Source organism: Lemur catta, chromosome 3 (assembly GCF_020740605.2).
Source record: "Lemur catta isolate mLemCat1 chromosome 3, mLemCat1.pri, whole genome shotgun sequence".
Classification (NCBI taxonomy): Eukaryota; Metazoa; Chordata; class Mammalia; order Primates; family Lemuridae; genus Lemur; species Lemur catta.
Window position 1 is genome coordinate 87440638 of NC_059130.1, and position 21442 is coordinate 87462079.

The 21442-nt window shown below is 40.4% G+C and overlaps 2 protein-coding genes across 3 annotated transcripts in view; one reads left to right on the forward strand and one right to left on the reverse strand.

The window, feature by feature from the left end:
- Nucleotides 1–1069: 1069 nt before the first annotated feature.
- PRPF38A (pre-mRNA processing factor 38A) lies at nucleotides 1070–16881 on the reverse strand. Of its 2 annotated transcripts, none has more exons than XM_045548017.1 (10): nucleotides 16530–16881; nucleotides 15552–15711; nucleotides 13919–14040; nucleotides 12572–12657; nucleotides 5926–6036; nucleotides 4570–4682; nucleotides 3942–3968; nucleotides 3733–3830; nucleotides 3217–3265; nucleotides 1070–2683 (listed from the first exon to the last, which is right to left on the reverse strand). In XM_045548017.1, the coding sequence occupies exons 1-10, from the start codon at nucleotides 16657–16659 to the stop codon at nucleotides 2641–2643; spliced, it is 939 nt and encodes a 312-aa protein (XP_045403973.1). In that variant the 5' UTR covers nucleotides 16660–16881; the 3' UTR covers nucleotides 1070–2640. The 2 variants fall into 2 exon arrangements, with proteins under 2 accessions (XP_045403973.1, XP_045403974.1); XM_045548018.1 differs by having other exon boundaries at nucleotides 15552–15613; nucleotides 16530–16610.
- Nucleotides 16882–17025: 144 nt separating this feature from the next.
- The window catches only part of ORC1 (origin recognition complex subunit 1), a 29797-nt gene continuing 25380 nt past the window's right edge, over nucleotides 17026–21442 (forward strand). Inside the window, exon 1 of the mRNA XM_045548021.1 lies at nucleotides 17026–17178. The gene's annotated coding sequence lies outside the window, so the exon portion shown is untranslated. The remainder of the gene's footprint in view (nucleotides 17179–21442) is intronic.

Below are 21442 nucleotides of genomic sequence, written 5' to 3' on the forward strand. Positions count from 1 at the left end.
CCTTAGCCTCCCAAGTAGCTGGGACTACAGGTGCACACCACAACACCTGGCTAATTTTTATATTTTTAGTAGACAGGGTCTCTTTCTTGCTCATGCTGGTCTCCATCTCCTGAGCTCAAGCAGTCCTCCCACCTCAGCCTCCCAGAGTTCTAGGATTACAGGAGTGCACCACTGTGCCCAGCCTAGTCAATGTTTTGAAGCCACCATTCCAACGCCTCATCCAATAGGTTAGCACACAGATGACAGAAATGGCCTTACAATAAGGTATTTCCTTAAGCGTCATCTCCCCTGCAATGCTTTTATTAAAATGATACCTAGAGAGATGTTCATGTCCCACTCACTCTTATCTCTTTGTTCTACTACTTCCTGCTATAGGTTAGCTGTGATGCCCGAATTTTGGTCTAGATTTTACCATATGTCTAAGTATGCTTTGAAGTTTGTTTGGAGAACTTTACTTCTATTATTAAAATTTATTGGGGTTATTTTGTGTGTGGGGGGGGTTGCTTTATACTTTAAAATGAAAGTTTTAACAATATACTGGATGATGATTTCATTGATCCATGCATTGCTTAGCCAGATGACATTTCTTTCCACCTAGATCACTTTAGTAAAGAAACAACTGCTAGAACTCTATAACAGAGATACTTATATTTTTTGAGACAGGGTCTCATTCTGTTGCCTGGGCAAGAGTGCAGTGGTATGATCATAGCTCACCGCAACCTCAAACTTCTGGGCTAAAGTGGTCCTCCTGGCTCCGCCTATTGAGTAGCTAGAACTACAGGCGCCAAGTCACCATGCCTGGCTGCCTTTTATTTTTTAAGAGATGGGGGTCTCACTATGTTGCCCAGGCTGGTCTTGAACTCCTGAGCTCAAGTGATCCTTCCACCCTGGCCTCCCGAAGTGCTAGGATTGCAGGTGTGAGCCACATGCCCAGCCAAGATGCTTATATTTATTTTTAAAAGGTAGTCCTATATGTAGTTGTATCATAAACCATACAGTTCTTACAGACAATTTCAACTCAGGTATAATCATGAATGAAAATAATCATTAAGGAATGCAAAAGCTCAAATAGTTTTAAAAAATGCTTTAATATTGCTGTAAAAGTCCTTCCGTTCGATAGCAAATAACAATGTTTATACTATGACGAGACATAACTTCCCAAGAAACTGGATGCTGCAACACAGCTGGTCTTAACAGTTCCTGCTTAGGACTAGAGTTGCAAGAAGTCATTCAAGCACTTTTCCCTTTTTAAAGGAGTTAAAGTAAGTACAGGTAAAGGGAACTCTTCTAGCAAAGATCCTAATAATCTCTTAATTATCAATGCCCATGGAGACACTTTAATCCTCACTTTGCTTCTGTATCCTTAAACCTTAGCTTCTACAACCTACTCTCTAATTCTTCTGTCTTTCTGAAGGGGTCATTGTAGTCTTCAATAAATAGGTTACTTGTACCTCTTCTTGTCACCACTGTTGGTGTTGCCTGCGGTTCTACTGTTTGCTTTTCATACATACACACTCTCCTTGGGCAAGCTCATCTGCATCTTCCACAGTTACATAAACACTGTCAATTCTGGCCTCAATCACTACAGAGAACTGTAGTCCCTATTTCCAACTGTCTGGGCTTTAGCTATACCACAGTTATCTCAAATTAAACTTGTTAAAATGAGTATCATTTTCACTGTCACCACAATCCTCTCACTCCTGCCTCTTTAAAAGCTGTTTCTTCCTGCTGTATTTTTTTCTTTTTTGCAGAGATGGGGTCTTGCTATGTTGCTCAGGGTGGTCTCGAACTCCTATCCTCAAGCAATCCTCCCAAGGTGCTGGGATTACAGGTGTGAGTCACTGCGCCTGGCCCCTGCTGTATTTTCTGACTTTGTGAATGGCACTAGTGCCCAGCAATTCAGGTCAAAACCATGAGTAGTATTAGACACTTTTCTCTCCATCAAATCTTTTTCAATCCTCATGCCCTTATTGCTACTGATTAGGCTTGGATAATGTCAATGTTTGATAAAGGCTGAGCACCTTAACCTGGGTTTAAAAGCTTGTGGGAAGAACAAATGGCATGCTGTAAGAATGTGCCGTATAAAGGGTGTTAAAGTGCTAACATCTTTTGAACTAGTCGATGAAATTGGATTAAATGATCTGGAAGCAGCCTTACATTTGAATGCATTCTGTTCTTGCAAAACTGCTGCTAACCAGTTTTCATGTTTATTACCACTTGCCACTGCTGCAAAAAAGTTAAGAACTATGATGTTTTACTGATTTGATTTGAATAATAGCAGCAGCACAAATCCCAGGATCCTAAAAGCAGTTCAAATCACAGAACAACAAAAAAGTAAACTACAGAAAAATGAGAAATGGGTGTGTGAAGTTTAATAACAAAAAGGGAACCCTGAGGAAACATTATCTTTCCTCTAAAACTGACCCTTAGGAACATCATCCCTCAAAGATGTCAAGATTCAAAAAGAGATACAAAACTTAGCACCTCTTTTGTTAAAAAAAAAAAAAAAAAAGTGGAGAAACCTGATAAGAAAAAACTAAAATATTCTTATAGCTGCCTAGGGCGGAGATCTTAATCCTTCCACATAGATACTCTCATATCCACAGGAGGCCATTTTGGACTTAAAGCAGACTGAGTCCATTACTCATTCCCTCTCCGGCTCTTCTTATGGCTTTTCTTAGATCTGAAATGGCAACACATATAAATCATTACATTAAGGATCTGGACAAGGACTTAAAGGGGATGGAGATGACACCCAATATTTATTAAATGTACCTGGTATCTTTTTTTGTTTCAGAGCAGCACCCTTGAGTCAAGTATTAATATCCAAAATTTGCCATTGAGGAAATGACCTCAGCCTTAGAGTATGTATAACAGTAAATGGCATAATAAATGGGTTTCTAATGAAAACTTACCAAACGACAGTGACTTGTCCAAGGTCACTCAACTGTTAAGTTTAAAAGTAAGGACTAAATCCCAGGTCTCCTGATACCAAAGCTCAATCATTATCCACAGCTACAATCTTACAAAAAAACCCCCCAAAAACAGATACATAATCCCAGTACTTCTTAGAGCAAGAGGCCAATATTGTCTTTTAATAAAGGAGACTTCCTAATATTCCCACCAAAACAAGAAAATTTCAGGTCCAACTTAGTTGTCAGTGGGACTTGAATTGCTGAATAAAGATTTAAATTCTTAAAACAGGTCAATCCATACCTTTCAGGAGACTTTGAGTGGCTCCTGTGTCTGTGACTACGGTGATGACCTAGAGAAGAAAAGACCACTGGGTGAGACTCTGCTCTTTAAACTGCCATTCTCACCTGCCCTAATGCCTCCCATGGGCTTAACTGGCCTATGCTGGTGATGTCTCTTGGTGGTAGCACCTCTCTGAATTGGCATATATGGGGGGTGGGGGGAGGCAGGAAAAGTAGTAATGAAACCACTTCACATATATTCAGGGCTTTATGGCGAATTTCACAAACATCATACTGGGTTTTCACCACTTCTCTGTTAGATCTTATTCCTATAATTTCAGATGAAAAAACTGAAGCCCATCATCATATCAACAAAGCTTATACAGTCAAAATGTGAACTTCAATTTTCAAATTCCATGTCTATTTCCTTTTCTGCTAGGCAACAGTATAGTCAGGCACTCCTGTAGTGCAGGAGGCTAATTTCTCCTCTTATATCTCATTGTTAAGACAACCTATGGCAAAAGACCAAATGCTATACCTGGGGACTTGGAGCGGGATCTGTGCCGTCGATCTCGGGACCTGCTGCGGTGTCGTCTTGGACTCTTGCTCCGATGCCTTTCTCGGCGTGGGGAGGGGCTGTGCAAAAGACTGGTCAGACTACCAGATCTGTTTGGCAATATACACGCAACACCGCCGCGCCCCCCTCCCTGAAGCACTGTCCTTCATCACAAATGACTGAAGGCCTACCTTCTCCTTTTGGGAGATCGACTCCGCCTACAAAGGAAAAAGAGAGCCTAGGTTGGTACACTGGATGTTGTAGATTGCAACACTGGCCCCCATTTTTATCCTTCACCCTTCTCTGTATCCATGTCCTTTGTCATGTGACTTTGTAGCACCCTCCCACTCTAACTTTGCGATTGACCATGTGACTTGCTTTGGCCAATGGGATATTTGCAAATGTGATAGAAGCAGACACTAGAAAAAAACACTTGCATGATGGGGCTTGTCTGCTCTTGAGTTCTGCCACTGCCATAAGAACATGCCCAGCTGAGCCTACAGAGAAAAGTTGCCCCTATCATCCTAAGACCAGCCAAGAGACAGCTGACCACAAAACAAGTGACTGAACAGAACTTATACTTCAAAAACTGCCTATCCAAACCATGTTTATATCACTGACTGCTTACCTGTGAACTAAATAAGTGGTTATTGTTGTCTGCTAATGAGGTTTTGTGGGTGGTTGTTTTGCAGTAATAGACAACTAATACATTGGACAAATGTTCTTCACAGACTGGCATTTTTCCCTTCTCTGAAATCTAAACTTCTAGGCTATAGTGTTCAACGTCTCCCTGAAAGATGCCAATTACTAGGGCCTTACCTTCTGGGAGACCGGCTCCTACTCCTCCTGTAGCGCAGCGTGGGAGAGCGACGGGGCTTGTCCAAGTCTCTGTAGCTTCTCCGGCGGTGATCAGGTGATGGTACTCTCTCCAACTGGAAATGAGATGGTTGGGTCATTGATGGGCACTACATTTCTCTTCCTATCCTGTCCCAAAGTCCATCTCCAAGTGACTTCTAAAACACAGTAATCTAACTACAAAGAGGGAGGCACTTGCCTTACTAAATATCAAAACTTACTATGAAGCCATATAATTAGGACAGTGTGATACTTGCACATGAAGAGATAAAATGATCTGTAGAAGAGAGATACCAGAAACAGACCCACATATATACACAACTTTGAATTATGGCAAAAATGGCAATCCAGATAAGTGGGAAAGGAATAGCAGTGTGAGACCACTGGTTATCCATGTTGAGGGGAAAAAATTAGACCTCTACTTCATTTCAGATAAAAAAAATCAATTCCTGGTTAAATGTTCTTATATTTCCTTATAGCACTTTTCTATGCATATATTGTTATTTATAATTTTATTTACTGTTTTTTTATTTATTTTTTAGGCAACTATGAAAATGAGGTTTATTGAGGAAAGATAGGATTATAGGGCAAGAGCAAGATATAGATTTACAGGGCATGATACATATAGCACAGATGACGACTGGACCCAATGTCATAGCAAGGGGAGAACAAACGGAAGGGTACAAAAAAGGCTACAAATGTTTTAGACCTTTGTATTTTAACTTAATGTAAGCATTTTCCATGTTATTGTGTACTTTTCATAATAGTTTTAATGGCTGCCTAGAAGTCTGTTTAGTTATAATAGTTTATCTGACACTTCCAGCAGCTGGGAAGCTTGATTGTTTTCAGTTTTTCAGCATTATAGCTAGTATTGACAAAAACATGACTGTGTAGACTTTTCTTTCCCTAAACTAGGCTTATTTCTTAGGATAGGTTCAATTATAAAAAGTGTTTTTTCCCAAATATTTATTTTAATAGATACCATTTATGAGGTAATTATAATATGTCAATATTATGCTAGGAGCTTTATGTATACTATCTCATTTAATTCTCAGAACAGTCTTGAGAGAAAACTTATCGTCACTTTACAGAGGAGAAAACTAAGGTTAAGTAATGTGCACAAAGTTATGCCACTAGTAAATGGTGGAGCTGAGATGAACCAAGGTCTATTTGACTCTAAAGCTTATACTTCTAATGAGAAAATAAGGTGGTGTTTTGGTTAAACAGAATTAAAAATTAAGGTCTGAAAACAAAAACAAGGACCATTCCCACCCTCTATAACTATCCCTCCCACAATCCTTAAACTCTCGGATGCCTGACCTTCTCATCTTCTTCTTCTTCCTCTTCACTGGACTCCACATCATCCATGTCTTCTTCTAGAGCACTAACTCGAGGCTCCAGTTGCTCAGCTTCCTCTAGCACATAGCGTTTCTACAGAGAACATAATGACAGTTAGAGGTCATTGTCATCTCCTCTGTCTTGAAACCCCAGCATTGGGGCTGGGTGCGGTCACTCACGCCTGTAATCCCAGCACTCTGGGAGGCTGAGGTAGGAGGATCGCCCGGAGCTCAGGAGTTCGAGACCAGCATGAGCAAGAGCAGGACCCTGTCTCTATTAAAAATAGAAACATTAGCCAGGTGTGGCGCATGCCTATAGTCCCAGCTCCTTGGGAGTCTGAGGCAAAAGGATCACTTGAGCCTAGGAGGTTGAGGTTGCTGTGAGCTAGGCTGATGCCACAACACTCCAACCCAGACAACAGCGAGACTCTGTCTCAAAAAGAATAAAAATAAAAAATAAAAATAAATTAAAAAAAAAAAGAAAAGGAAAGAAACCCCCGCATTGGGCTTCTAGGACTGACAGAAAAACCAAGGAGGCTGGGCATGGTGGCTCATGCCTGTAATCCTAGCACTCTGGGAGGCCGAGATGGGAGGATCACTTAAGCTCAGGAGTTCAAGACCAGCCTGAGGAAGAGCGAGACCCTATCTCTACTAAAAAAATACAAAGAAATTAGCTGGACAACTAAAAATATATATAGAAAAAATTAGCCAGGCATGGTGGTGCATGCCTGTAATCCTAGCTACTCGGGAGGTTGTGGCAGAAGGATTGCTTGAGCCCAGGAATCTGAGGTTGTCGTGAGCTGGGCTGACTCAGGCACTCTGATAGCACTCTAGCCGGGGCAACAGAGTGAGACTCTGTCTCAAAAAAAAAAAAAGAAAAACCAAAGAGCAACAGCTGAGGCAATTTCATTTCAAATTCATTTTCTTCTATAATAGGGCTTATCAGTGCGTATTTGAGTGATTAGGGATCTGAGAGGCAAAGGTGAGTTCAAAAGTGCCAAATGGACTAACTGGATCATAAGACCCCTTCCCACACTCTTGTCCCAAAGACAAGAATGTTGGATTACCTAGATGGATAGTCATAGAATAACTAGTAACATCTGTACACTAATTAGCTTACCCATCATCAAAATTCTGTGAAAGCTAGGAAAAACAAGACAATTACAAGGTCACCACAGTCTGGGATCTCGGACTGTATCAGACAGGGCATCCAAAATACTTAATGCTTACCAGACTCAGAAGAGATTGAAATCAATATATTAATTCTTAAGTACTTGTGTCTGATGGAATTAGAATACATTCCAGAGCAACTCCTTGCCAATGTTACGGCAATCACAAGCAAAATAGATGACCTGTAGGTTGCTTAATAAGAAAAGAATCAGAAGAAAAGGTAGTCTTAAGAGTCACTACAACTAAACCATATATAGAGGCCACACCAAAGCACACCTCTTGGTGATATCACATTTATCACTGAGATTTCAATTTCTCTCTCCTCAGTGGGTCTTGCTAAACACTAACAAATTCTTGTTTTATGGGCTTACCTTCTAGACTCCACACAGACCATGCCACTTAAATAAAAAGGCTTGCTTAAAGCTGACTGGGCTTTGGAGCCCTTAGCTACAACCTGATTGCTCATGGAAATTTTCCCACTTGCAATATTTCTAAAGATAATAATTATAGCTAAGGATAACAATAGGTAATGTAACCCACAGTGAGTTAGTGTGAAAATTGGGCTCTGAAAGCAGGTTTTCAAATTTGATATCTCATTCTCTCCACTATATACTCTACAGTAGCCAATATGGAACAGGAGAGATATACCCATTTTCAGGATTTTTATTTTGTAAGATTATGACTAAGTCAGTATATGGAGGAAGAGTTGATTCACTGCATTTATGTGTGAGCACCACTTACTTTTTTCCAGCAGGTTTGATGCCTCAAATTCCTCGCATCCATTTATCAGATATTTGCAATCCATTCAATTCCCTACTTTTAAGTTTTTCTGATGCCTTTGATTTTTTTTTTTGAAAACTTGGGGTGAAATTCACATAACATACAACCATTTAAAGTGGCTTTTAGTGTATTCACAATGTTGTGTAACCACCACCTCTTGCTAGTTTCAAAACTTTATTACCCCAGAAAAACACCTGATACCCATTAAGTAATCAATCCTCATTCCCCCTTCCCACATCCCCTAGTAACCATTCATTTTTTTTGTCCTTTATGGATTTGTCTAATCTGGATACATTATTTTTTAGAACCATACAATATGTGACTCTTGATCTTTAAATTATCCCCTTTGGTTTATATCTAACAAGGAAGCAAGTTCTCAGAGCAGTTGGGATATAGCAAATTGTTTTCATAATTACTGAGCTACAGGTAGCATTACAAAAAGGACCCTGAAGTAGTGGACTCCCCATTTCTGGGGAGTGAGATTTCTGTGGTTGCTTAAATCATGTAAGAATTAGCTCCCATCCTCTGACTACAAACAGTCTCTGGGACCCTTTAGTTAATGTTACCAATTCTAACATATAGAGATACAGAATCAGACAAGACTAGAGCTGGAAGAGCCAAAGGCCTTCAATCTGCATCTATTCCAGTACTTTTCACAGTATTATTTTATAATTTTATTGAGGTATAATTAACATACAATAAAGTATATTTTTAAACTATACAATTTCATGTGTTGATATGTATTATATACAACTATAAAACCATACATCAATATAATTAATATATCCACCCTGTCCAAAAGTTTATTTTATGCCCTTCTGTAATCTCTCCTTCCCTTTCTTCCCCACTCCTTCACCCTGTCCCCAGGCAACCACTGATCTGCTTTGTCATCACAGTTTACATTTACTAGAATTTTTTATGGTTAGAATTATAGTACGTACTCTTGTCTTTTTCATTCCGCATAGTTATTCTGGAATTTATGCATGTTGTGTATCACTAGTTCACTTTTACTGCTTAGTAGCATTTTATTGTATGGATATACCATAATTTATTTATCCAGTAACTTGTTCATGGACATTTGGATTATTTCCAGTTTCCAGCCACTACAAATAAAGCAGTTATGAATATTTGTGTATAAGTCTTCATGTGGACATCTGCTTTCATTTCTTTTGGGTGAAATGGCTGAATTGTACGGTAGGTGTATGGTTAACTTGTTAAGAAAAAATGCCAAACTTTTCCAAAGTGGTTGTATCACCACCAGCAGTGTATGAAGACTTGCAGTTTCTCCACATCCTTGCCAATACTTGATATTGTCAGTGTTTTGAATTTTAGACATTCCAGCACATATGTAGTATATACCTCAGGATGGTTTTAATTTGCATTTCTCTAATGAATAATAATGTTGAGTGTCTTTTTATGTGCTACTGGCCAACTATACATCTTCTCTAGTACAGTGTGTGCTTGTTTTCCCACTGGGCTGTCCTGTTATTAACCTCAAGTTCTTTATATATTCTAGATTTAATACCTTCGTTATATGTGTTGTGCAAATATATTCTTCCAGTCTATGGCTTGCCTTTTTATTTTTATAACAGTATCTTTTGAAAAGCAAAAGTTTAGAATTTTTATCAAGGCCAATATATTAATTTTTAAAAAACAATTCATGTTTTTTGTGTCCTATTACAGAAAGTTTTGGTAAACTCAAAGTCATTAAGATTGTCACCTGTGGTTTCTTTTAGAAGTTTTATAGTCTTTGTTTTTATATACTATATTTATGATCCCCTTCAAGTTAATTTTTATGTATGGTATGAGCTAAGGGTGGAGATTCTTTTGTTTGCATATGGTTATTCAATTGCTCCAGTACCATTTGTGGAAAAGATAATCCTTTCTCAATGGTATTGCCCTGACATCTCTCTAGAAAATAAAAAAAAAAAAATTTTAAAGAAAGAAAAGGAAAAGTGAAACAAATAAAAAACCAAAAAAGAGAGAATCAGGTAGGTTTGTCCTCCTACTTTGTTCCTTTCCAAAGTTGTTTCAGGCTGCGCAAGGTGGCTCCCACCTGTAATCCCAGCACTTTGGAAGACTGAGGTGGGAGGATTACTTGAGGCCAGAAGATCTAGACCAGCCTGGACAATAAGGAGACCCCATTTCTATAAGAAATAAAAAAATTAGCTGGGTATGGTGGCATGTGCTTGCCAGCTATGCAAGGAGATCACTTGAGCCAAGGAGTTTGAGCTTGCAGTGAGTTATAATGACACCACTGCACTCTAGCCCAGGTAACAAAGCAAGACCCTGTCTCAAAAAAACAGAAACATAAAACAAAGTTGTTTCGGATATTCTAGGTCCTTTATATTTTCATATAAATTTTAGATTCAGCTTGTCAAGTTCTACAAAAAAGTTGACTAGAATTTTGATTGGGATCGCATTAAGTCTATAGATTAATTTAGGAATTGACATCTTAACAATATTAAGTCATAGTATAAGATATGCCATCAACATGGTGTATCTCTCCATTTATTTAGGTCTTCTTTAATTTCAATAATGCCTATGTATTGTAGTTTTAAGTGTATAAGTCATATCTTTTGACAAAATTACCCTTATTTTATACATTTATTGACAGATGCTGTTTAAATGGTATTTTAATAAAATTTCAAATTCCAATTTTTTATTGGTAGCCTATAGAAATACAATTGATTTTTATATATTGTCCTCGTGAGATAGTATGGGGACAAGACTTGGGGCTCACTTCTAAGGGAGCCAACATGGGGGCAGTATGACCCAGCCTAATTAACTGTAGAAGAGCAAAACACAATTGACCTCCTACCTGCTGGAATTCAGCCCATACCCATAAAAGGCGGGGGGGGGGGGGGGCGGCAATTGTCTGTCTCTGGAGTAGTATCTTCCAGGACCACTGAAGCATGATGCTGACACCAGCTGATAAGGAAGCTGGCTGCAAAGAAACCAGACCTATCCAGATATAATAGCCTCAAGCCAAAACAGACCCCCATATTGACCATACCCTAACCTTTCCCTCATTATAATCCCATTTCAATTTGCTAAAAACCACACCCAGGGATGAAGATTTAAAATGCTAATGATACACAATATGCATGAAGAAGCATGATCACCAGGTGCACAGCCACCAACAGAACCCCACCCCTACACATGATGACTTCAAAGCTGACACCTAGCTCTTTCTTTACACCCCATAAAACTTCCTCAGCCCTTTATTCAGAGAGCCAGACTGGTTGCCTCCTTAACCAGCTGTCTCCCTTTTGTTTGAGCAAAAGCCCCAGTAAAGCCTTGCCTGCCTAAATCTTTCTGGTCTCGTGCCAATTTCTATTGACATGGGGACTAAGCACCTAAAAGTCCAGTATCACTTGTATCCCACAATTCTGCACAAACAGATGAATGGGTAAATAAGTTGGGGTATATCCATACAACGGAATACTATTCAGCAATAAAATGGAATAAACTAGTGATTTCCACAGCAACATGGATGAATCTCAAAATAATTATGCTGACCGAAAAAAGATAGACAAGAAAGTATTTACTGTAAAATTCCAAAAAGCAAACTAATCTGTTGCGTCAGAAAATATATCAGTAGTTGCTTGGGGGTGAGGGGGAGGGATTCACTGTCTTGATTGCAGTGACAAATCAAGGGTGTTTACATGTCAAAACTTATCAAATTTTAGACCTTAAATATAATTTATTGTGTCAATTATATCTCAGTACAGCCATTTAAAAGAAAGAAAAGCCTTTGTTCAGATGCAATTGCACTTCTCAAGCCCAATATATAACCTAGAGCAGAGGTGCCCAATCTTTTTGGCACCAGGGACCAGTTTCACGGAAGAAAATTTTTCCACGGACTTGGGGGAGAGTGGGGAGAGATGGAACTCAGGCAGTGATGCGAGCAATGGGAAGCAGCTGTAAATATAGATGAAGCTTTGCTAGCTCACCTGCTGTTCACTTCCTGCTGTGTGCCAGGTGGGGGTGAGGGTGGGACCTGCAGACCTAGAGGAAAAAGGAGCTACTCTGGCTGGAATACGTGGGGCTATATCCACTTACTCCTCTCAGCATTCCTAAAACGGTCCCACAGGGCAGTTTAAAGACCACTGAGGTAGTCTGATTTCCCCATTTTATAGATAGGGGAACTAAGACCAGGACTGACAGCTACTCAGCTGTAATAACAACATAGAAACTAATTTCCTGTTTGGTTATCTCTCCACTATAGCCCATTCCCTTTCTCTTTAGGTTACCTACTGTACCTATTTTCCCTTTGTGTTTTGTAAAAGTAGTTTTTAAATCATAAAACCTATTCTTGAAAAGGTGGCTTATGGACAATTACTTATCACTAGGGAAGGGAAGCAGGATGATAAAGGGGAAGTTTAAGGAATTAAGGGCTCAGTCTCCCACTCCTGGCTCTTATTCTGGCTTTTTACATGAAGACTGATGTCAAAAAAGCTGTTCATGAAGTTTCAAAACTACTCTAGCTATAATATCCTTGATATAACATCCTACAGAGATTTGATTCACTTTTAAAGCCCTATCCTTCAAATACTTTCTGTTTTCTTCTCGCTCCCAATCCACTACCTTTCTCCTAGACAGGAAGACTACTTATTAAGAGGTCTGCCTGTCTACGAAGAGAATGGTGACTCTCATTAGAGACCTTTATCTCTCACCTGTAGTCGAGGCAGAATGATATCACAGACTCTCTCACTGTGCAGTAGTTCATCAATAAACTCATCTACATGCATCAGTTCAAACTCTGAAAGAAAAAATCATTAGGCTCAAGCAACCTGGGAATAAATTTATATAGCCAAAAAGTGAAAGAGTTAAGACTTCATATGAGGCCATCTATGTGCCAGGCCCCTTTAGAAGCAAGGGATTAAGGGATGAATGGATCAGGAATGACACACACAAAAGCAAACACAAACAGTCCTGAATTATGCAAGGGTGATCTTAAATAGATCATATAATTAAAATGTAATTTCTCATTTGAAGACAAATGTCTCTGAATATAGAATGTGTATCTTATATGGCACATGGAGTAACAGCTTTTTAGAACTTCTATGATATCCATTACCTTACTTCAGTGTTTCTTAACCATGGGTGATTTTGCACACTCCCACCTCCCCTACTTAGAGGAGGGTGCTACTTCTACCTAGTGTGTACGGGCCAGGGATACTGCTAAACATCTTACAATGCACAGGCCAACCCCCACACAAAGAATTATCTGGCAATATGAATTTATTCAATGAATAAGTTAATAAAAGCTTAAAGTACAATACCAAATTCTTAATCTTCTACTGTTTAATGATGCATATAGAGGGGAAAGGCAAATCTTTTGTCATGACACTAAGTGAAAAAACGTTTTGACTGCATTACCCTGAATCCCTCTTTAGCATACAAAGTGTCTCTTTGTAAAAGTATGAAGCTGCCTATCTTGGATATACTCATTATTTTTCAGTGGGATTCCTGTATTAGTACACTTAGTCTATACACTGAAGTGTGAGGTATAGCGCTAGAGGAGAGGCCAGTAGAAAGAATGGTGAAGATGTTACATGGAAAACTGACTTTGTCTGGGAGGGTTGGGGAAGGTTTTTATGGAGAAGCCATTCTGGAGCTAGATCTTTTGGGATGGAGTGTGGTGGGGGGGTACACAATGCAAGGCAGGGATTGACATAAAATTCTATTGGAAAGGAAGGCAGAAAGGCCAGACTTGGTATGGCCAACAAGAAGCTAGCTGTCAGATGGAAGACCTGGATGAAGACTGTAATAAGGTAGATGAAGAGGAGCACTCACATTTTATGTAACAATGTGAGGGCACAGGTATTGATGAAATGAAAACTGGCTTAAAAATGACAGTTTGAGCTGGGAATGGGGGTTCGCATCTATAATCCTAGCTACTTGGGAGGCTGGGGTAGGAGGATTGCTTGAGGCCAGGAGATCAAGACTAGCCTGGGCAACATAGCGAGACCCTGTCTCTTAAAAAAAAAAAAAGTCCAGAGACTTGGCAGTATACTCACCTCCATTTCGGTTCTGGCTCTTGATTTTTCGATAGTCATTATACAATGGCTCCAAGTACTTGTAGCAATCAATTGCAGTGCCTGTCAGCCTCATGTAAAGTGCCCCCAACATACGGACATACCTGACAAATAGATAACAGTGAAACAATGGGCCATCCTAAGATGTTCCTGAGTTTTACATCAGGCTTTTCTCAGGACAGTAGTGGATAAACATTTTCTTTCTTCTCTTCGGCAGATAAGAAAGCTGCAGTTTTGGAGGTAGCATGGAGCAGAAGAAAGATGGCTAAAATATGGAGATCTGAGTTCAAGTTACCACTCTGCCACTTACAGATGTGGGAACTTTGTACATATTGGTCAGTTATCAGATATATCATCTGGAAAACTAGAATAAAACATATTTACCTCACAGGATTATTCTAAGAATCAGATAAGATACTGAATTTAACAGAAGGTGTAAGGTATATTTAATAATAACACAAGAACAAACACACACAGATGTGAATGCTGGTTCTAGAAAAAAGTCAAAGACAGTTGGATTCGAATTCTGATTCCATAATTTACTAACTCTGTGACATAGCTGGGCAAATTACTTGTTTTCTCAATCCTTGTAAAATGGAGATGATGCTACCTTACGTACTAGCTTGTTGGATTAAATAACAAATGCATTTAAAAGTGCTAAACATTTAAAATGTTAAACACTCTAGCATACAGCACATAGTAAGTACCTAACAAAACTTGGCTATTTTCTAGCTGTTAATGTTTTGTAAGATTCCTTCCTTTTCCTATTCTCCTTTATCCAACTACTTACTCAAATCTCCACTTGGGTAACTAGCAGGCATTTGAAACTCAGCACTTTCTTTATATGAGCAGCAGAATGTTGTAGCAAAGAATACAAGCTCTGAAGCCAGCTTTGCCAATTTATTAGCTGTTTGACCTTGGGCAAATTAATCTCTCTGTGCCTCTGTTTCCCCCCCTGTAAAATAGGGATAATAAGTTTACAAGGTTGTCATGAAGGTTAAATGAATTATATATGTAAAGTCCTTAGAACAGAGCATGACACATAATTAAGCTATTATTATGTTTACCTCCTCCTTGAGAGGTGTTTACCTCTTTTAGGTGTTTACCATGCAACAGGCACCATGTAGAGAGATGTGCACGTACTATCTTCTTTAACTCACATCAATCTTATGAGTAGATATTTTTGTCCCCATTGTACAGATAAGGAAAATAAAGCTTAGAAAATTAAGTAACTTCTCCAAGGTCACAATTAATAAGTAACAGAGTCAGGACATGAACCTAGATCTAACATGTCTTAACTAACACTTTATGTTGTCTTTTTTACCCCTGAGCATTTAGTGTCCACCAACATATTAGGTACTCACTTCGGCTGAATATATGTTCAATGAATTTGTAAAATCCTTTTCTGGGGGAAAAATTACCAAGACCAAGAAAATAAAGTAGAAGACTAATACAATTAGAACAGACAAAATACAAACGCAAGGGCTCAAAAGCAAAAACCTGAAGTGGAACTCTGTGGAAATGAGACATAATGGGTTCACCCCTCTTAACAAAAGCCCAATTCTGAACTACCAAAATTGAAGCGTTTATATTAGCCAGTCAACATAGTACTCACTTGAAATCTTCATTTTTGATGAACTCCACAATGATATCCTTCTCAGGCTGAATTTGAAGCATCTTCAAGGTTAAACACAGAAAGGGAGTTGGTTTTATGTTGCCACCATAGACACCACCCACAAACCTTAACTCCATGGCTTTATCAACTACAAGTTCAGCTAAAAAAAACAAAAACAAATAGAGTGACATCTCAGATATATTAGGGCTAAGCTCTTCCTGGTTGGAAGTGGAGAGAGGTAGTTCAAGATTTGGTGCTCCTAATTACTCATCAACAGTTTAATATTAGTATTAATAATCATGATGATGACTGCAACTAATATACACTGCAGGATTACTGTATGCCAGGTACTCTGCTAAGCATTTCATCTTACCTCATTTAATCTTTACAACAAGCCATGCGGAAAGTTCTAGTATTGTCCTTATTTCAAGGTAAGGAAAATGAGGGCTAAGAAAGGTTCTTGTGATCAAAAGGAACTTGGGCTGAAGGTCCACAGCCAGAGTTATTGAAGGACATGGATTTAAAACCAGAATTCGAACAAAGATCGGAAGACTGCCTGAAGAACCGATATTTACATTAGGATCCAACTGTGGAAATATCGGAACTGGCCCAGATTTAAGGACAGTAAGATCATGAATTTGGTTTAGAGCATGTTAACGGTCCTTTAAGACCTTCGAGAGGCTATGTCACGGAATTCCATCTGGGTCCTTGGGTTTACCAGTTTGTAATCCAACAGGCTATCATTAAATATGGAATAACTCAACCCAACTGAGACACCCTTCAGAACAAAGCCCTATCAGATTCATTTGTGTCTCCAATGCCCAACACAAGACGACACACAGTAAGCACTCCATTTTTTCTGAATGACATACTTCCCTCCGTTACCACCCCCAGGGACCAGTCGCCAGTCCTACCGGTACTCAGTCAGGAGAAATGGGCCACAGGCGGCCGAGAGGGGGTCTGCGCGTTCCCGCTCACCCGTAAGGCCAAAGCACTCCTCTTTCCAGTACTTGGACTCATAGATCCGTGTTCGAATGATCTTCTCCACCAGATACTGAGGGTTGGTGCCGTGGATGCTGTGAGCATCCTTCACCGTACGGTTCGCCATTTTAGAACTCCTTCAGTTCTATTTCCGTCGGGTCCTTTAATGCGTCACGTCCAGGTTAATTAAAAAAACAAACAAACAAACAAAAAAAAGAACACCGAGAGGGATGGAGAAATGTAGTAAAAGTCTCAACAGTTTAGGCGACCATCTTGAAGCCGGAAACCCTGTAGCGTAAGGAACTTCTTCCGCGAACCATGTCGCCGAGCGAATCAAAGATGGCCGCTGCACGCTGGCGGATGTACGTCATGGGGCCCCTCTCCCGGGTGGGCGGGCTGGTTGGTGACGCAACGGGGGAGACAACCTGGAGGCGGGGCCACACCGTTTGGCGCGAAAATTTCTTTTCTCCACCTTCTTTCCATTTCATTTCCGAGGCCTCAGCTTTGCCTATGGCGTGCGGCCCTTGCCTGTAAAAGGAGGAGTCCAGCTGGGGCAGGTAAAAAGTTGCTGCATCTCCCGGAGCTTCCGAAGCGAAGGCGGTGGGAAGCGGAGGCTTTCGGCCAACCTGAGGAAGCCTCGCCCCCGGTGAGTGTGGCGCCGGGGGTCGGGGGTGGGACCTGAGCCTCCGTAATTGAGGTCGTGGTTCTCTGTAGACTCACTTATCGATTCATTCAGCTGACTTGTACCGAACGCCTGTTTATTGCCTGGCACTGTTCTGAGCCTTTAGGAGTGTTCCTCTTTTCCACCTCCCCACTCCTAAAAGGCTTCCCACTCTACCAGAGTCTGAGCGTTTGCAATGGGGAAGTCGGAAGCCAAAGCAAAGAAGTATGAGCATTCCTGCCCTCAGCGCCCTGAGACTCTCAGTAATGACTTAGCCTTTCCTTCTCTGTGCATTGCCTTTGTAAAGCACGTGCCTCATTTCCTTCTTTGAGCCATAGTGCAGCAAGCACTACAGGAAGACGGAGGAGATGTTATTACCCCATTTTACGGATGTTGCATTGCGCCCAGAGAGACTTGCCTAAGTCGTTTTTCGTGACTAAGTGGCCTGGCTCCTACCTGGATCTTCATTTTTCCAGATGAGCCGCTCTTAACTGCTGGGCTCCCACCCACCTACCTTCTTTTCAGGAGGGGAGTCTAGTGGCACCCTTTCTCTAGTCTAACCCCGGCATAGAGGAGCAAAATATGAATAATGGTACACTCTTCCCTGCTGTATTAGGTGGGCTGGAAATACCAAACAAATTTCCACTCTAAGAGTATGGTTTACCAAGTCCTCCAAAACGTTTTTCACCATAATAGAGGACAATATGTGGACTTTAGAAGGTTTGTGAATCCTCTGAACACAAAATTGAACACAAAGTTTTGTTTGGATTGTATATGAGTTAATAATATTTATCAAATTATATATATATGCATTTGTTTGTTTTTGAGACAGTTTCCTTCTGTCGCCCAGCTGGAGTGCAGGGGCATCATCATAGCTCACTGCAATCTCAAACTCCTGGGCTCAAGCAATCCTTCTGCCTCAGCCTTGGGAGGAGTGGCTGAGTAGCTGGGACTACAGATGTGCGCAACCATGCTGAGCTGATTTTCTATTTTTAGTACAGCCGGGTCTTGCTCTTGCTCAGGCTGGTCTCAAACTCCTGAGCGCAAGCAATCCTCCTGCTTCAGTCTCGCAGAGTACTAGGATTTCAGGTGTGAGCCACTGGGCCTGGCCTATCAATTATATTTTTTAAAAAATAGAACCACTGTCCCTTACAAATAAATGCAAGAGATTAAGGGAATGTGAAAGTGGATTTACCATTTTGCATTTTTTGCATTTCTCGTTAATCCTCAATAATTGTAGAATAGTGCCTCGAACACAATGGGTGCTTGATAAATATTGATTGAATAAAAGAAAGATTATGTTATCTCCATTTTGTGGGTAAGGATATTGAAGCCACATTGAGTGTTCAGACAGTGGCTGGGAAGCCTGACTTACTGTATTATGTAACATCCAATTTCATACAGTGTGTCGAGGGCACAGTCATTGGAATCTGGCTGTTCACGGTTTGAGTTAAAGCTGTGCCATCCCATATAACATTGGACAAATTATCACCTTGAAGTGAGAGTAGCTTCTACCTTTCATCAAGCAAATATTTATTATTGAGTGTGTACTGTACACTTACCTATGTATTAGCACTGTTCTAGAATTATTTTAAGAATTAAATAAATATGTCAAGAGTTTTGGCTTAACCTTCTGTCATTCTGGCTGAAATATGTGCTATCATTTTTACTTCGACTCCCTTATCTGTTTTGCTTGTGTGTGTATTCTAGATTTGCAGTATCTGTGACAGCAAGACCCTGTAATGGTTATCTCCTAGAAGCCAAAGCCTTTGTTAGGCTAAGTCAGGTCTGCCTTTCCAGTCCCTTCAACCACCTTCCTTGGGGAATCTCTCTGCTGTTGTCAGATGAGATGAAATGCTGGGTCGAGGGTAAGAAAGTCCAGTAACACACAAGAGGCTTGACATTTGCCATGATTTCCTTATACTGCCGCTTCATAAGGACTCCTGATTAATTTTTTTAACTTTTCATTGAAGAATAACATACATAAAGAAAAGTGCATAAATGATAAATGTATAGCTCAAGGAGTTTTCTTAAAGAGAACATACTCACGTAGCCAGCACCTAGATCAAGAAACAGCATGACCAGCATCTCAGAAGCCCCTGCCTCTCTGCAGTGTCCCCTTTCATCTTCCTAGTCTGAAAAGAAAAATAGCTCAGAGAAGCCTAAGCTCTGTGAGGCATGCAAAATTTGTCTAGCCCAGAGAGACTAGAGTATGGGACTTCAGTCCCTCACACCCATGCCAGGGAGCAATTGTTTAAAGCATAACTAGCTGCCTCACACATTATCTTCTTGTTCCTGAAATTTGTGATACAAAAAACAGTGGATAGCCAATCAATAGCTGATGCTATTTTAATGCAAATTATTAGTGAACAACTTTGAAACACCCTCATCTTTTCCTTTAAAAATCCACTTTATTCTTCTTGGGTCAGTGCATCAAAAAATATATATATGCATATATAAAAGAAAAATCTACTTTAAAATTTAACTGCTGATAATTGGAGTGTATATATTCAAGACAACTTAAATCTATGCTCCTGGGTTACACTCCTCAAGCTTGGCCCCATTAAACTCTCTACTTATATTAATTTTGCCTCAGCTTCTTCCTTTTAGGTAGATACTAGCTTCTGTTGTGAATTCTAATAACATAGATTTTTTTTTTTTTTTTTGAGACAGAGTCTCACTCTGTTGCCCGGGCTAGAGTGAGTGCCGTGGTGTCAGCCTAGCTCATAGCAACCTCAAACTCCTGGGCTTAAGCGATCCTACTGCCTCAGCCTCCCGAGTAGCTGGGACTACAGGCATACACCACCATGCCCGGCTAATTTTTTCTACATATATATGTTTTTAGCTGTCCGTATAATTTCTTTTCTATTTTTAGTAGAGACGGGGTCTCACTCTTTCTCAGGCTGGTCTCGAACTCCTGAGCTCAAACAATCAGCCCGCCTCGGCCTCCCAGAGTGCTAGGATTACAGGCATGAGCCACCGCGCCCGGCCTCATAGATTACTTTTGCCTGTTTTTGAACTTTATATAAATGGACTCAATATGGTATGTATTTTTTTGGCATCTGATTTCTTCAGTCCAGTATCTTTTGTTGTTGTTGTTTGAGACAGAGTCTCACTCTGTTGCCTGGGCTAGAGTGCCGTGGCTCACAGCAACCTCAAACTCCTGGGCTCAAGCAATCCTCCTGCCTCAGCCTCTTGGGTATCTGCAACTACAGGCATGTGCCACCATGCCTGGCTAATTTTTTCTATTTTTAGTTGTTTGGCTAATTTCTTTCTCTTTTTAGTAGAGACGGGGTTTCGCTCTTGCTCAGGCTGGTCTTGAACTCCTGAGCTCAAGCAATCCTCCCGCCTCGGCCTCCCAGAGTGCTAGGATTACAGGCGTGAGCCACCGCGCCTGGCCAGTCCAGTATCATTTTGTGAGATTTTCCCCATGTTGTTTTGTGTAGTTGTGGTTGCTTCAGTTTCATTGCTGGATAGTGCTGTTATGAATATTCTGGTTCATGTCTTTTGATGATAATTTATATATTTCTGTTGGATATATTCTGTTGAAATTTGTGGGTCAGGGCATGTGCACATACTGAGCTTAAGTAGATATTGCTAATTCTCAACAGTGGTTATACCAATTTACATGCTATTAATACATGCCCTGTGGTAGCATGTAAGAGTTCTGGCTGCTCTGTGTTCTCACCTTCTCACCACACTTGATATTGTCTTGATGATTTCTTTATATATATTTTAAAAAAGAGCCAAGATCTCACTGTGTTGTCCAGGCTGGTATTGAACTCCTGGGCTCAAGTGATCCTCCCACTTTAACTTCCCAAATAGTTGGGACCATCACACCCAGCTTTTTTTTGGTTTTGGTAGAGTCAGGGTTTTCCTGTGTTACCCAGGCTTGTCCTGATGGGTTTTGTTTGTTTTGTTTTGTTTTTTGAAACAGAGTCCTGCCCTGTAGCCCAGGCTAGAATGCAGTGTCATCATAGCTCACTGCAACCTCAAACTCCTGGGCTCAAACGATCCTCCTGCCTCTGCCTCCCCAGTAGCTGGGACTACACAGGCACATGCCACCAGGTCCAGCTTATTTTTTCTATTTTTAGTAGAGACGGGGTCTTACTTTTGCTCAGGCTGGTCTCGAACTCCTGAGCTCAAGCTATCTTCCTGTCTCAGCCTCCCAGAGTGCTAGGATTATAGGTCTTAGCCACCACGCCCAGCCTGTCCTAATGGTTTTTAAAACCAGTTCATTTACTCATTC

Bases quoted from the DNA above. Each gene is read 5' to 3' on its own strand.
- PRPF38A (XM_045548017.1), bottom strand. From the start codon at position 16,659: ATGGCGAACCGTACGGTGAAGGATGCTCACAGCATCCACGGCACCAAC. The intron at 15,712-16,529 runs GTGAGCGGGAAC...TGTTTTTTTTAG, and splicing joins GGAGTGCTTTGGCCTTACGG to CTGAACTTGTAGTTGATAAA. The intron at 2,684-3,216 runs GTATGGATTGAC...TTGCCATTTCAG, and splicing joins CACTCAAAGTCTCCTGAAAG to ATCTAAGAAAAGCCATAAGA.